Source organism: Chionomys nivalis, chromosome 6 (genome assembly GCF_950005125.1).
Source record: "Chionomys nivalis chromosome 6, mChiNiv1.1, whole genome shotgun sequence".
Taxonomy (NCBI): domain Eukaryota; kingdom Metazoa; phylum Chordata; class Mammalia; order Rodentia; family Cricetidae; genus Chionomys; species Chionomys nivalis.
Window position 1 is genome coordinate 26,797,589 of NC_080091.1, and position 15,324 is coordinate 26,812,912.

Below are 15,324 nucleotides of genomic sequence, written 5' to 3' on the forward strand. Positions count from 1 at the left end.
GAAGTTATAAGATATTCGCTCATCTTGAAGATTTCCAATGCTCCTTATTAGGCTGTTTTAAACACATACATATATATATTTAATTAGCTCGCCAGCTTGGCTCTGGTGCTCATGAATGTCTTGGCATGCACTGCAAACAACAACACATACAAAACATTTCAGTCCCACGAAGCTGGTGGTGTCTGATTTTAAACAATGCCATCCCACAGCGGGGAACTCACAGAGCAAATGCACTCAGACACGTTTTCCTTAAGAAACGGCACGAGAATCACTTCTTGTGATCGTTTGGTTGTTCCCACCCGTGTCCCTGAGAGCACATTCCCTATTTCACTAGTGTGTTAGTGTAAAAGTGCAGGAGAAATCCAAAGTTTAAGGGCACCATGCTGCTCAGTGCTGAGGACTCTTTTGGAGGCTACTGCCTCGTGGGGATTGACCTTTCTCAAGCTTTTATCTCTCAAGTCTGGGGGAGAGCTAGCAATGCCAGGAACTAACTGAATCAGCTCTGCAACTAATTGGATGTGGTGGAGAGGGGATGAAACTGCAGTCATAATTCTTTCTTTAGTATCCAATCAGCTTCTAGCTTTAATGACATAATAGCAACTAATAGTAAAATCCAAAAACATGATGAGGGACAAAAGCACTCTTTCTTCTTCCTTCGTTTAGTTGGAGAACGATTAAAGGAATTGAAAAGAAAAAAGGGTGAGAATTCAAATTGTTCAACATTTCAGCTCAATCAGGTTGGCTCCCTTAATCGCGGGAATAGAAAGTGACGCCCTCAAACAGCTGCTGTGCAATAGGCATGTGAGACTTTGGAATGGCTTGTGGAAAGAGCAACTTCGCTGCTTTTTTGTCAGGTGGCTTTGGTTCTGACCCTGATTCGCTTTTCTGGGAGGTGGCCTGTGCATGTTGTATGGTACATCCTTCCATCAACCTAAGGACTGCAGACTTACTAGGTGTCCTGTATTCAGCTTGTGTGAAAATGTTACTCTCAGTCCCTTGGGGCTCTAAATACAGAGAACACGCAAATCAAACATGCATTCAAATCCTCTGTTTGTAACTAAGCATGTATTCCTGTGAGATTTTGAAGCAAGATTCTTTGACAGAAAGAAAAAGACAAATTACTACCCAGTTCTCTAAATCGCTGATTGCACTTGATTTGACACAAATATATATGCTACCCAGAGAAGTTTTAAAATGATGAAAGTGGAAAAATCTTGGGAAAAGGGTTCACTCTAGGAGTTATTTTGTGATGCAGCAGTTTCCTTTCCAGGGTGAATGTTAAAAGTTGGGTTCTAACTGAAATTTTGGTTCTTGGAACTCCTTTCTTAGATCTACCCTTTTCAGAACAGGCCTGGCCTATCATCTCTCACACATTAAGGAAGGAACAGCTGTTGCATTTTGACTCAGCATTTTCTGTGATATGTCTAGCATGTGCAAGTTAAAGCATAATTTACATGAAATCAAGCCAGTCTGACATGGTTGAAAATATTTGAAAGTCGTCGGAGATTTGAATTGCCTTCAGAGGCACAATCCACCATTGGAACACAGAACTTCCTTTTTTTCCAGGTTGAAAGCTTTCATCCTCTCTAGTTGCATGCATTCGCCAGCACTTATCTAATTAAATGGATTTATTTCTACCAGGACAATCATAAGGACTTCGTTCTATGTGGTAAATTCCACATTCTGTTTCATCACATCACAGAGTTGTTTCATTTTATTTCTGGATTTTCATTTGTGTCCTGAGTGAGGAGAGATGGACTGCTCTTTTTGCAGCCTTGAAGACAGTGGAATTTGAGACTCTAAAATGCTGTAGTCTGTCTTACGTAATTGTACCAAATTAACAACACTGGCATTTTATGAAGATTTATACTAATTTCAGAAAACAATATTGTCAGCCAACATACTCTTTTTTATTACATATAAATATCAGAAGCAATTGTTTTTCGTCAAGAACAAACCAGCAACTCCCCAGACACTCTCTCTTCTCCCCTGTACAGAAACATTTCACTTCTGTGAATCAGTAAACCAAGACTGTAGTCAAAAGTCTTGAGTTCCCACTTCTGCTGCCATTCACCTCTGAGATTTCCAGTGACACACTTATTGATTCCAGTTTTCTAAAATGAGCCTAACTGTGCATGTATTATAATTTTTTAGCTTTTTCATATTAGTAAGCCTGATCTGCCTTAGAATAGATTCACCTCCTTTGTTTCATTAGTTTCTTTTCCTCTCTTCTCCCGTCAACCATGCAACCCACTACTTGCCCGAAAGAATTATACATTTCAGCAACCATTGCCCTCAGACAATGTTGCTGTCCACAGCATCTTTTGTCTCCAGAAGATGGGACTCTCTTTAGCCTCTGAACTTTTCATGTATTTCGGTTATGCTTCTCTCGTTTCTTCACAGAGTTTACATTGTTTGCAATTACTTATCTGTATGTTTTATCTCACTTACCACATTTACAATTCATTAAAAAAAATGGAATTGTTTTGAGCAATTGTTAAACAGACTGTTTATATAAAAAACAAAGCCTTTAGGGGTTTTAAACTTGCTTCTAACATAGACTATGCTGAGAAAAAGAGATTTATTATTATCTAACTACTGAAAAAAATGTGCAGGTGGTATGTCTAGGCTGAGCAAGGTCAGATCTGATAGGGTTTTCTTCCAGGTTCAGAATGCACCTAGTTTTGTCACTTGGCTTGTAGTTAGCCAATAATGGCATTTGCCCCCACTCCTCATTGCCTAAAGATGTTCATAGGGCACTTTTAGGTGTGAAGTCAGTAGAGATATTTTCTCCACTGTAAGTATAAAAGAAGTATTCAAGCAGTCATAAAAGCCCGTGTAATACAGAAGTCTTCCATTCTCGTCTCCTATGAGTTCTCATGGTTTTGGCATTGTCCACAGACAAAGACAAACCCACAATTCTCAAGTGTGAGAAATGAATCTGACCAAGGAGCAATGCATAAGAGAGACTCAACAATTCTGTCATCATCGTCATCATCATCATCATGATTGCTACATATTATCATAGAATTTCTGCATGTTTATTTTTAGTAAAAATAAAAATAATCCAAGCTCAGTAACCAAGACTTGGCAAACTCCGTCAGTTGAGTCAGAAATGGTATGTGTTCAATAGGCTGCTAACATCATCTGTCCCGACATCTATGCAATGGCCCAGGTCGTCAACAAGAATCACATTCCTAAAGAGGTTTGGCCTCCATCCATCTCTCATGCGTTAGAAGTAGTTAAATTGTCTCCTTTTTTTGTTCCTTGCCATTCTCCCCTGCCAGATAGAAGAATTCAGCTCCTCTCATTAGTATTTATTTGTATTGCACATCCAGCTCTGCTTATGATCTCCAAAGTAGCTAAGATGTATGGGGAACTACTATGTATACGTACAACAAACAGTTAAAGACACAGTCTCATGCCTCAGAACAATCCCAGATGTGTAATGCACAGATTAAGAAAACAATACTCAGAGACAGGAAAGTTGCTCACTCTGAGTTATACAGAAAACAGATTAAGGCAAAGGCGTAGGTGTGAAGCCCCAGTGCAGGGCCAGCAAAGAGCCCTGGCATGCTCCTGCCTGAATCCTGGGGCAGTGAAACTGCTTCCAGATCATCACTTGTGTGAGGTCATCACTTGAAGTGTATGCTTGGGAGATATACCCATCTCACATAAATTTTACTTTCCTCTAGCTATAAACTGACAAATACCAGATATGGAAAATATCAATAGGTCCTAAGTGAACTTTGGCTAGCTCAATATATATCAGATAGTATATGAGACAATGTTTTGAACTTTTCAATTCATAAACTTTTAGGGTTTAAAGTTTCCTCAGTTTCTTATGTCCTTCAGTGCGCTGTCTTTCACCATCATTCTGACATCCCCTTAGCTAAGAACATTTTCCAAGGTTTTGCTTTAAGACCAAGAAAGGGCAGGTTGAGTGTTGAACATGTCATTATTAGTAGGCTACAGTAGAAAGAATAGGAAAACTCATGACTTGAAAAAATATCACCAGCTATGAGTATCAAATAAACAAGTGGGAAGTGAAAAGAAGTATCTCCAAATTGAATGCATGTAAATTATATTAAAATATCCACTTCCTATCGACTTTGAATATTTTATGCATTACTTTCTTATGCATATGACTTTTACTTGCTATAGAAACAAGAAGCACCCCTATTGAGGGCGTCTGTTGGACACGCTATGTGTGATGTCTGAGAGCCTCCTCTTCTTTTTCTCCCTGACCACCTAATATCATCAAAGGGAAGGAACAAGAAAAGAGAAGAAAGAAATTCTCTCCCTGTGTGGCTCCACTAGTGAGAATGTAGAATATTAATTTGGCAGGAATGAATATCGGAGATGCTCATCGCACGATCATAATTCCTCTAAGATAAATGCAACAATAGCCTGGTTCTCTGTTGTCTATGAAGTCCGTGCCTCTATGTCCTTTAAGCTCCATAGCAGAGGGACCTCTTTGACATGCTTTTCTTTATTACAGATGTCAGGTTTAAGAAGTGAAAATGACTGGAAGAAAATTTGAGCTAACTTTTGATGGAAATTTTATTCAGTTTAGTTTGTGATAAGTCACTACTAAGAGGAAAGATCAAATAATAGTGTGACTTTTATCCTAGAATATGTTAGGAGAATCCCTTTCTATTAGAAATTCTAAGCATCCAGGGACAATTTCTTTTAGAATTCCAGCTTTTGAAAAGAAGTTAGCATCATTTTGACTTAATATATAAATTGCTTCCTTTGTTGTGCCCTGGCATGCTGGTAGTGGCAGCTTCTCTTGCTTTCCTCTGGTCAGAAAATTATGGCCCTTTGTTAGAGTGCTTTGTATTGAGGACCAGGGAGAAAATATACCTGCCCCTCCATTCCAGGTCTAAATTAACAAGCCATTTGGATACTACCTTAGTCACCATGGAATGACCTTTACATAAAATCAGTCTCTTCAGTGTTTTTAGATATCTACTGTCTAACGGAGACTGGAACAGTAAGAGGAATGTTGCTTCCCTCCAACGAAGATCAGAGTCCATCGTTTATAATGTTTATCTATTTATTCACTGCGTATGTGCAGAGTGGGTACATGTGTGTGTGTGCAGAGGAGACTGTGTGTGCACATGGATGTGGAGGCCAGAGGTTGACACTGGGCGTATTCCTCCATCAATTTCCACCTTTTATAGTGAGCCCAGAGCTCACCGGTTCATCTAATTTAAAGAGCCAGCTTGTCCTACGTTTCCCCTGTTTCTAATTACAATGTGTTGGGATTATAAGAATCTATCACACCCTGCCTACCACTTATATGGATACTGCTACATGTTTGCACGGGAAGCACTTTTATCCACTGAGTCAATTCCCCAGTCCTGAAGTCTATGCTTTACGCTTGCACAGAATTACTCTAATTTCTGAGCAAACTTCCAGCCTGCTGTCATAGAGCATCTTAACTGAGCACATTTTCATGATGATGTGCCCACCCAGGTCACACTGATCTTGCCAATCATCTTGTAACCATGACATGACAGATTATGACAGGACAAGCTAATATTTCTTGGGCACGTCTTTTTACCTCTGGCTATGGCCCTGTGAAGTTGCCATAACGTTTTATTGAGAGGATTTTTGCAATTTGTTCAGGTTTACTCAGCTGATAGTCAGTGGCACTGAGTTCTAATTCAGGTTATATTAAATTCAGAACTCAGATGCTGCCAGCTCGTGCATTCCATTATCTGATATGGGAATTCCATGTACCTGAAAACACTAAACTTTCCCAATTCTGACTGCTGAAAATAGAGGGGAACAGGAGTGGCTTTGACAAAATGGAATCAAAAAGAATAAGACTTGGTAGATAACCAGAAGGTTCCAAAGAAGGAAGCTTGAATATCCCATTTTAATAACAATTCTAATTCATAAATAAGAATCACATATAATTAATACTCTTTCCTGGCATGTGAATAAATACTGCTAATGTGCTTAAAATTATCTACTCATAGAATTTATGTTTTCTGTATGTGTGCTTTTATAATTAGTTAGCAAACTTTTATAATGTGAAGTTAGATATCAATTCAGATTCTCTGAATAGTCACATTCCACACATGTAGTTTTTCTACACTGATAAAATTGAATAGTTCCAAATTTAATGGAGCGATTATATAGATGCACTCAAAGTGAGGAACGTACTAGAGACAATGGCAGGACAGTTGGCATTGGAATGTGATGACCCGAACTATGCACATGCTTCACCTACCAAGAGCAGCAAGAACACGGACCCTGAGTTAGAAAGCCAATACAAGATGTACCACTGCTAGAATGGTTGAATGCTAATTGTAGCAGTTCAGAGAAATGCACTTTAATGATGTCTGCGTTGAAAAAGTAGACATTGATGTGAATATTTAGGTACTTATTCATTAACTGGTGAAATATAGAATGTCTCATCCATTTTCTGTATTCTTTAGACCTAAATCCTGAAGACCATCAAGATAAATTCCTTACCAGAGAAAGAAAACACCTCATATCTTTTAAAAAAAAGACAACTGAGGAATTCAGAATGAAGAAGTAAAAGAAGAGAAACAGCTGTCAAGACACAACTTCAAATTTCATAAATTACATGCATGTCTTCTTAAATAAATTGAAATGATATCACCATAATTTGGGAAATGATAACTTTGCACAACGTAAAATTTAATTTTTGCTGTTCAGCAATTTTTGATTTTGAGATGGTAACTATTGCAGCCCCCAGTGCCAACAATACAAAGAAACCATCAGCCTCATTTCCTTCACAATTCACTTATTCAACATATAGCAAAGGGGTAAGTTTTTGTGCATTTTTCAATTAGTGCAATGAGTTAGCATTTTGTGAATGTAACTGTTTTAAAATTTTATGAATTAAGAGGTTTTATAAGCTATTTGTAAAGCAGAGATTTATATAATCTTCTTAGCTGTCAATATTAGATATTCTAATGTGAATATTTTTAAGAATTGCTTCTTATCAAGACATGTAAATCAAAGTATCAACACATCTTGGTACCAGAGAATGTACATCTAACGTCCTAGATAAAACTTGTCACTTGAAATACTGGTGTGACTTCTATCATTAAGTATGGAATGAAGGGTGGGTGGGCCAAGTGCTGTTTTCCAATTGTCTCTGACCATTACTATATAAGTGATCTGAAGTTGTTTTTCTTAAATACTAACCAATTTATATAAAAATCTATGCATCTTATTAACAGTAATGTATCTTTATGGTTTGCATTGCAGAAAAATATAAATATTCAAATCCTAAGCATTCATTTTATCCTAATTATATCAGCTAAACAGTGCTAGGGACTACTGTAGCATTAAAAGCATCAAGGCATAATTTGTAGCTTCAAATCTTGTATATACTTTAGATCAATGTTTCTCAACCTTCCTAATGCTGCAACTCTTTAATACAGTTTCCTCATGGTATGGTGATCCTCATCCATAAAATTATTTTTGTTACCATTTTATAACTGTAATTTTGCTATTGTTATAAATCAGAATGTAAATATTTGTGTTTTCTGATGGTCTTAGGTGACCCCTGTAAAAAGCATCCTTTGATCCCCCAGAAAGGTTGTGAACTGCTGCTTTAGATGGTTTGAAATGGAATTTTCAGATTATGTAAGCTTTTTAAAAGTATATTTAGTGGTTATAATTCTATTGATTGCTCCTTTAATGCAGCGATTGTTCACATTAATTATTTAAAGGCTAGAAATGAGAGCTTTACCTTGAACCAACATGAATTTATTAAATCTAAAAGTGAAACATTTTTCAAGCCACCAATACAACTTCCACATATTTGTCTGTAAGATATCTAAATTATTCAAGAAATATCTGATGTACGAGTATACCCTGCCACAGCTTTGCACACACCTTTCCACAGATACATTCGAGAGTATCTGATTACATTATTTAATCTTCACTAAAACGTTATTATTATTGACTTTGAAGATAACGTTGCTTCCTTTAATTTCATTTCATGCCTTAATTTTTCTCAAGTTCCATAGTTGTCTGCCTAATGGAACCTGGAATTGGAAATCCTGACTGCACAATTTGCTTTAAGTCAAACAAGGAGACTGTGAAGCAGTCAGGTTAAACACTCATGTCCCTTGTTTATAAATCTTTCTGTGCATGGATTCTTTTGATATTCCCAGTAATCACACATTAACCACCATCTTACTATTTCCTTAAATTGTGAGGCTGAACAATGCCATGGAGAGGGCATAGGACTGCATATTTATTTATGGATATTATGCATGCTTGACTTATGAATTCATCAAGTCATTTTGCTTATAAACTATAACATAATAGTCAAATTATCTATTTGGTGTACATATATATATGTAAAATACAATATGGATGTAATATTCCTAATTTTATCCTACGGGCAATTTCTCACTATAAAGCTTTCATAGCAGTTCTTCATTACAAACACGTACATCCATGTACTAACTTTAAATTCGTCATGAACTCCACAGTCACATTTTCTTCACTTGTGCTGTCATGAGATGCCTCCTTTTATTTTTGAACCATTCACATTTTAAATACTAAATTGTTTTTTATTATAGCAAACTATCAAGTTATTATACTATCAGTATAAATACAAAGTCAAATGTCAACATCTTGACATTCTGATGTGCATTTTCATGTATCATTTTTATTAGTTTTCTATGAACATAGATAAGATAGATTTAAAGTTTTACATATTATGTGTTTTCACTTAAGGGTTTGTATACTATAGTTTCTCATGTTATAGTGGATATTAAATATTCCTATTGTCATTAAATGTTCTTTGAAATATGGTTTTAGAAGCTGTATAATATTTAAAATTTGCTCTACTACATTCATAGTTGACTTTTTTGGTTTTAGTCACTGTGTATCTTACGTCATATGAAAATCTGTCATGAATATGACTGGTAAGAAATACACATATGATTCACTACTGATCTAGACATTTCTTTCCACATGTACTATTAGAGAGCATGGATCTAAAGCCCCATGTTTGACCTTTCCTGTTAAGTCAAATTGTCCTTGGGAAGGGATGTTCCATTTCAGTGCAGAGTGCTGGGGACTGTGAGACTCTCATTCTCATAAACAGTATGTGCCACATTTATGTCTGTCAAATTTTAGAAAAATTACCAGAAATTTTGAACTTCATTAAACATGAATACCTGTAAGAAGTCTGTCAATTGCAGTGTTGAGTCTAGCCAGCCAAATGCACAGCATGTTCATTTATTCAGTCCTAAATTATCTCAATAAGTTGCTCTATTCACATTTATGCTACCTATTATTATTTATTATACTTTTCAAAAATGACTCTTTTACATCTTTTCTTTGGGGTACTACTGAGGATTCTGCATTATAATCTGACTTTTCCTCCTTGGCTACTGTATTTTGATAGAAGATTGAATTAAATTTGAACATTAGTCTAGTTTTTAAACCACATCATTCAATGATATCCTCCTGTGTGGGTCTCATAATCACAGCACAATTCAGTATTAACATGCTTCCTTCTGTCCCTAAGAGTTATACAAAAATATTACCTTGCACATTGACACAAGTTTTCATTAATTTTACAAGTGTTTAAGTTACTTATAGTAAAATATTTTCATCCACAAATTATTTCAAAGCCTCAGATCTCTGATTTGATATTCCTACTTTTGGTTTTATTTTCATTTGGAAATAGATCCTAAATTGTGGTGAAATGGTTTTTTTGCTTCTTTTAATTTCTCCTTAATTTTGGTTTCCAACTTTCATTGTTTCACACAAATTTAAATTTCACTATCTTGGTTTTCTCTATTCCTATTTGTGTTTCTTTGATTTCTTCTTAAAGGTGGCTATTTGATACAGTCTTTCAGGAAAGATGAAGAGGGTAGGAAATTTGACCTCACCCAAAGGCTAGGTTTATTTGTTAAATGTTTACGATTCATGATTTCACTCAAGGCTGAGAAATGACCAGGGAGATGAGCATTGCCATCTCAGTTTTTATAAAGAAGAAGAAATTTTCTAAACTTCAGAGAGATTCTCTGGGCAAACCATTGGCAATGAGAAGCTGGTGGAATGTGAATCTAGCAACCAATTTCTACTCACCCAGGATCATAAACCAGACTTTCATTATTGACTTTTGTTTTTCTTTGCTATTAAAGTGTTTGAAAATATCTTCATTTCTGTATTTTTTTATCTGCATCTCTAATCATCTAAATTCTTTCAAAGGCTGTTTTGAAAACTTGAATTGGATTTAAGAAACAGAAGGTCTATATACCTACAGTCTTAAAATCCTTGCTACTTATTCAGGTCCTTTTCTTCAAGTTCTTTAGAAATTTGTTTCACTTTAAAATAAGGATCTAATTACCACCTGGGGCAAAATAGCTGCTGGTCGATATGATGCAATTCTATAGACAGAAACCTACTACTTATTAATTGAATTACAGCAGAAGGGGAAAGAAAGCTTGAGAATGACAAGTAACAAGACATGAAGATAGACTTCCCTCCTTACCGTAGCACATCACCTGCCTCTGAAGAAATGTATCTGCCTCATAGAGCCAGACATTTACACCCTTTCTCTCAATCTATAGTTTCTCTTTCTCTGTTTCAATTACCCAAGGTCAACTATTCTCCAAAAATTAATGTTTGACTTATGTGCCTGGGAAGACTGCTCAGTGGTTAAGAGTACCGATTGCCCTTTCAGGGTTTGATTTAGAAAACCCAGAAAGCATTCACAAGCATCTGAAACTCCAGTCCCTGGGCACTGTATTCATGTGCTACACAGATATGCAAACAGTCAAAACAGCCATATACGTAAAATTAAAATAAAGGAAAAATATTAAAAATATTTGTCTTGACTTTTTAGAAAGGGAGACCACATTGTCATGGCTATTTTAAAGTTGCTCTAACTTTCTGATTATTTTTGGTAATCTCTTCCTATGTTTTATTTACAAATTAAACTGTGTTATCAGTAGGTACACAAAGGAAGAGAATAGCATTTATAGAGTTCAGGTTACTTCAAGTTTCATGAGTATTAGAAGATTAGGATGGACAAGTATGCTCTCATTACTTTTTGCTGGTAATAAAACACAGCTACATGTAGTTAAAGTCATGCCTGCACTGTAATTGGTTATGATTTATTAAGAAATCATTAAGTACCAAGCCTTTAATGTATAATTCTCAGAAGTCTGACAACTGTGCCATAGTTCGATTTCAGAGAACGAGGAAAGAGAATCATAGAACTATACATCTTTGATCATGGCCTGATCTTCTTTCCTGTTGTACATTATTCCTCTGCTGGCATCAGAGTCAAGGCATTAGCCTCTAGGCCTTCTCATCTGAGATATACACTAGCTGCCTATTAGCTTATTCTTCATGGCAGCAGTATTTCTTGGAGGAATGGTACTGCTTTTTATTTCTCTTTTAGGATATGTGTTCCTTTGACCTAAGGGTGAGTTATTTCCAGCACCTTTCTAACCTTCTGGTCATCTATGCAGGAAGATGCTCACATTGCAACAGCTGCTTCTTGAATTTCCAAGATTTATCTGATACATCATTTGAAGCACAGCCCAGAGTACTGAGGGTCTCCTCTGTTAGAGATGACCTAATAATCACAAATGAGCCTTCACTGTGATCTGAAAAGCCTATCCAGGCAGGAGTACTGAGATTTCCTTAGCAAAATCTGCTAATGGTTTCTGGAGAAGTTAACCGTCTACATTATTCCTACTCTGACAGCTCTTGAAGATTCTTTGGCCTGTGGTATCCAAATTGTTGCCTCCCATCTGTTTTTCTCCTTTTCCATTGACAACCCCTTTACCTGGCAGCCATTTTGTTGATGGAATAGCCATGAACAAATTAACCTACCCTAAATATTGACATGACATCGGGACTGTGCGATGGTTCGGTACCTCAGTGTGGAACAGCACTTACTCATGTGTTACATCTTCATGAAGGGCCTCAACTTTTTATCCCACCATCTCGTTTACTCTGAAATTCTGATTTAAGGATGTTTGAATGTGGCCACACTTGGAGAGCTCCCGTATTTATCAGCAGCAGAGGAGCTCCAGAGAGCCCTGGGTTTCTGGCAGCTGTTAGCAACAGCTGACTCTCAGCTCTAAGGATAATATCATGGTGGGCACACAAAAATCATGTTTGAGTTCAGAGAAACTACATTCCCACTGAGTGACTAGAGGCTGCATATGTAGCAACAAGACTAACAGCATCCCTAACCACTGCCGGCTGTCTTCCCACTCCCAGCTGTTCAACCCAGGAGCGAAGAAAAGAGCTTTGCAAGTCCTTGCCAACATTAGAAAAATACAGTAGCCAAAACAAAGGCTGTAGAGCATATTGAGGTACCACCCGAACACTGATAGAGTTATAATTCTTTTGTTGTTTCGAAGGATTTTTGAAAACTAGTGATTCTTATAGTCTACAAGCGTAAAGATGTTCCTTTCTGAATCCATCCTCAAGGGCTATAAGTGAATAGGGGCTGGGTGGGGTGTTAGCACAGGAAAGCTTCACAAGCTCTCCTGTGGACTCTTGCATAGGGAGGGTGCAGGATTCACTTGAAGAATCACTGTAAATAGTTTACATTGCTTGAAACAATGTAGTATAAATATTCACTTCTAAGCATGTTGAATCCTCTTAAATTCTTGCATTACCTACTATCTGTTGCCAAGTTACAGTCATTGTGACATCTGTCCTAGTTGGCCTGAATCTGAGATTTACAGAGCTGAAAGAGGCATGTTTTGTGACATAAGGTACACCAGTGGTTTAACAGCAAGTATGACCACATTGATGAAGGAGACCTGACTGGGGAAACAATAGATTTTCTCTCCTGATCAGGGAGCAGGAGAGAGTAGCATAAAGGGATGTGTAAGAATTCACAATCAAAGAAAGACCCACACAGAGGGGAAAAAACATTTCCAGGGTTATAGAGGCAAGAGAGTATGTGGAAACACTCAGGAAATACTAAGCATGAAGAGTAAGGGCCAGGTTTTTGACTGAAGAAACAGGAAATGAGACTATAAAAGATAGTGGTTGGCACTTTAGAAGTAATTCTTTTTTTGTAGGAATAATGACTTTTAGAAATAAAATATGGACTGTTGTGATACATTCATAATGTTGGAATTGAAACACAGAAGCTGTTAAGAGATTTAGGATAAAGGAAGCAAGGAGGACATGTTCAGAATAAAATCAGTGTTGTGGAATAGAAAAACATGCAATTTTCAAGGGACATCTTTGGAAGAAAATTAATAGGACAAAATGACTAATTGAGTTGGCAAGTAATAGAGGGAGCAATAAGATATTTCCAAAGCTTTTACAGGAGCTATCATTATGATGATACTATTGGATGTTTGGGAAAAAGAGGAAGAACATTTCTTTTTAGTGAATAAGCTCAGATAACAACAGATAGCTCGGAATATCAGAGTTCTAGTTCTAGTGGCCTATGTGGGAAAGTACTACTGTGGAAGAAACTCCCCCATACCCAGTCTTGAAAACAATGGCAGTTAATTATTATCTCTTCCTGATCTGTATGATACCTGGGTTGAACTGGGCACTGGTATCAAAAGATGGAATTGGGGCTGATGTTAGATGATGACTTGGGATTTTGGTGTTCAAGATGACTTCCTCCTGGTCATTGGGCTCCAAGAGGGAAGGACATAGGCTGTGAGTCCTTATAAGACCTAGAATTGGAATAGTATAGTTTCCCCAATCTTTATTAGTTATATGATCCCAGGCCAACTCAAACTCCAGGTAAAGAAACACAGACTCTACTTCTCAGCACTGGAGTATCAATAAATGTGTCTCTAGCTTATATTTGCCACAAGATTTGAAGACCCACATTCAGAAATGTTTAGGAGACAATTATGTATACTAGTCTGGGTCTCCTGAAAGTAATCAGAAGGAGAAATGTGAATGGAGATATTATCAAAAGAAGATTAGCAGTCAAAACCACAGGATAAAGTCAAGAAGTTATAAATGATAAAAGGATAGCATTATGAAAGAAACTGATGCAAGGGAGAAAATAAAGCAGAGAAGCAAGGGACAGGGAAGCAGTCTCTGAATGTAGGAGAGGTCAAAATGTCAGAAATGGGTGGAAACCAGTGCTGCCTAGATGTTGGAAAGGATGACTTACAAAGGAATGTTCAGTAGACATCGTAACTTCTCAGGACATATCAGCAGTAGCATTAACAAAGCAATACTCCTTGGGACTGAGGTCAGAAAAGGAGGACAGAGCATAATACTGCCCTTCTGGGAGGAACTGGTATAGGCTGGGCAAACACTCACAGCTCTGCCCAGTGAGAACACAGAGGCAGGGAATGGATTCCTGTTTTATTTGCCTTTTGGTTGGGTGGCTTGGAATGATCAGTGGAAGAGCAGAAAACAGGAGGAAGGAGATACATGGACTTGGTTAGTGTAGGAGAAATCTAGCTTCTGAAAGATTGGAGGTGAGAAATGGAGGAGACAGGGAGCAGAAGGAAAGCAAGGTTGGTGCATTTGATATGAAGAGGGAGGAGGGAACTAGAATAGTCTTCAACTTTCTGGAGCATGGATTTAAGGCATTCTACCCTGACAGTGGTCCTGGATTTCCCATTCTGGTCCACCCACGCTCTTCTCTGAGAAGTCTCTTGACTGTCTCTGCTGTGAAGATGTAAACCCAACCCCTGTTGAACCCCTTCTCCCAGGGAGCCTTTGTTGGTTCAGAGAGGAAGAAAGAGGATGGCTTCCTTCTCAGAACATCTGTAGAACATTTCTTATCTTCTAATTCCATGCTTTGATTGTCTCATGTATTATATTTGATGGTATTTCTTTTTTCTTTCCAAGATTTGTGTACAATAAAAATAAAACATAGCATAACAAAACTATGATGGGTTTGATATGAACTTCTATCTTGTGTACACAGAACTGGAGGACTCTAAAGAACTTAAGAAATTTGTAAGAAAGTTTTGCTTATCTGTTTGCATTATATTTTCTTTATTATTTCATTTCTAATTGTTGATTATAAAATGAAGATAAAATTTAAATAATGTTAAATATTAGGGATTTATAATTATTTATCATTTATAGCATAATTTATAAAGAGAAAGAAAGTCCTTGCCAGCAAGAAAGGACAGCATATAGTCATTAGCTTTGAGGAAATTTTTGAGGAAAAAAAAAAAAAAAAAAACAACGCCTTTAATCCCAGCACTTGGGAGGCAGGGGCAGGTGGATCTCTGTGAGTTCGAGTCCAGCCTGGTCTACAAGAGCTAGTTCCAGGACAGGCTCCAAAAACCATAGAGAAACCCTGTCTCGAAAAACCAAAAAAAAAAAAAAAAAAAAAAA

The 15,324-nt window shown here is 37.0% G+C and overlaps 1 protein-coding gene across 4 annotated transcripts in view; it reads right to left on the bottom strand.

Moving 5' to 3' along the window:
- The window catches only part of Vstm2a (V-set and transmembrane domain containing 2A), a 54,280-nt gene that overhangs the window by 30,324 nt on the left and 8,632 nt on the right, over positions 1 to 15,324 (bottom strand). Inside the window, exon 5 of one of the 4 annotated variants that reach the window (XM_057772985.1) lies at positions 10 to 130. The exons of the other annotated variants lie outside the window; for them this stretch is intronic. Coding sequence (XP_057628968.1) covers positions 84 to 130 — 47 coding nt within the window. The 3' untranslated portion in view covers positions 10 to 83. Of the gene's footprint in view, positions 1 to 9; positions 131 to 15,324 lie in introns of those variants that run through there. 4 annotated transcript variants of the gene reach the window in all.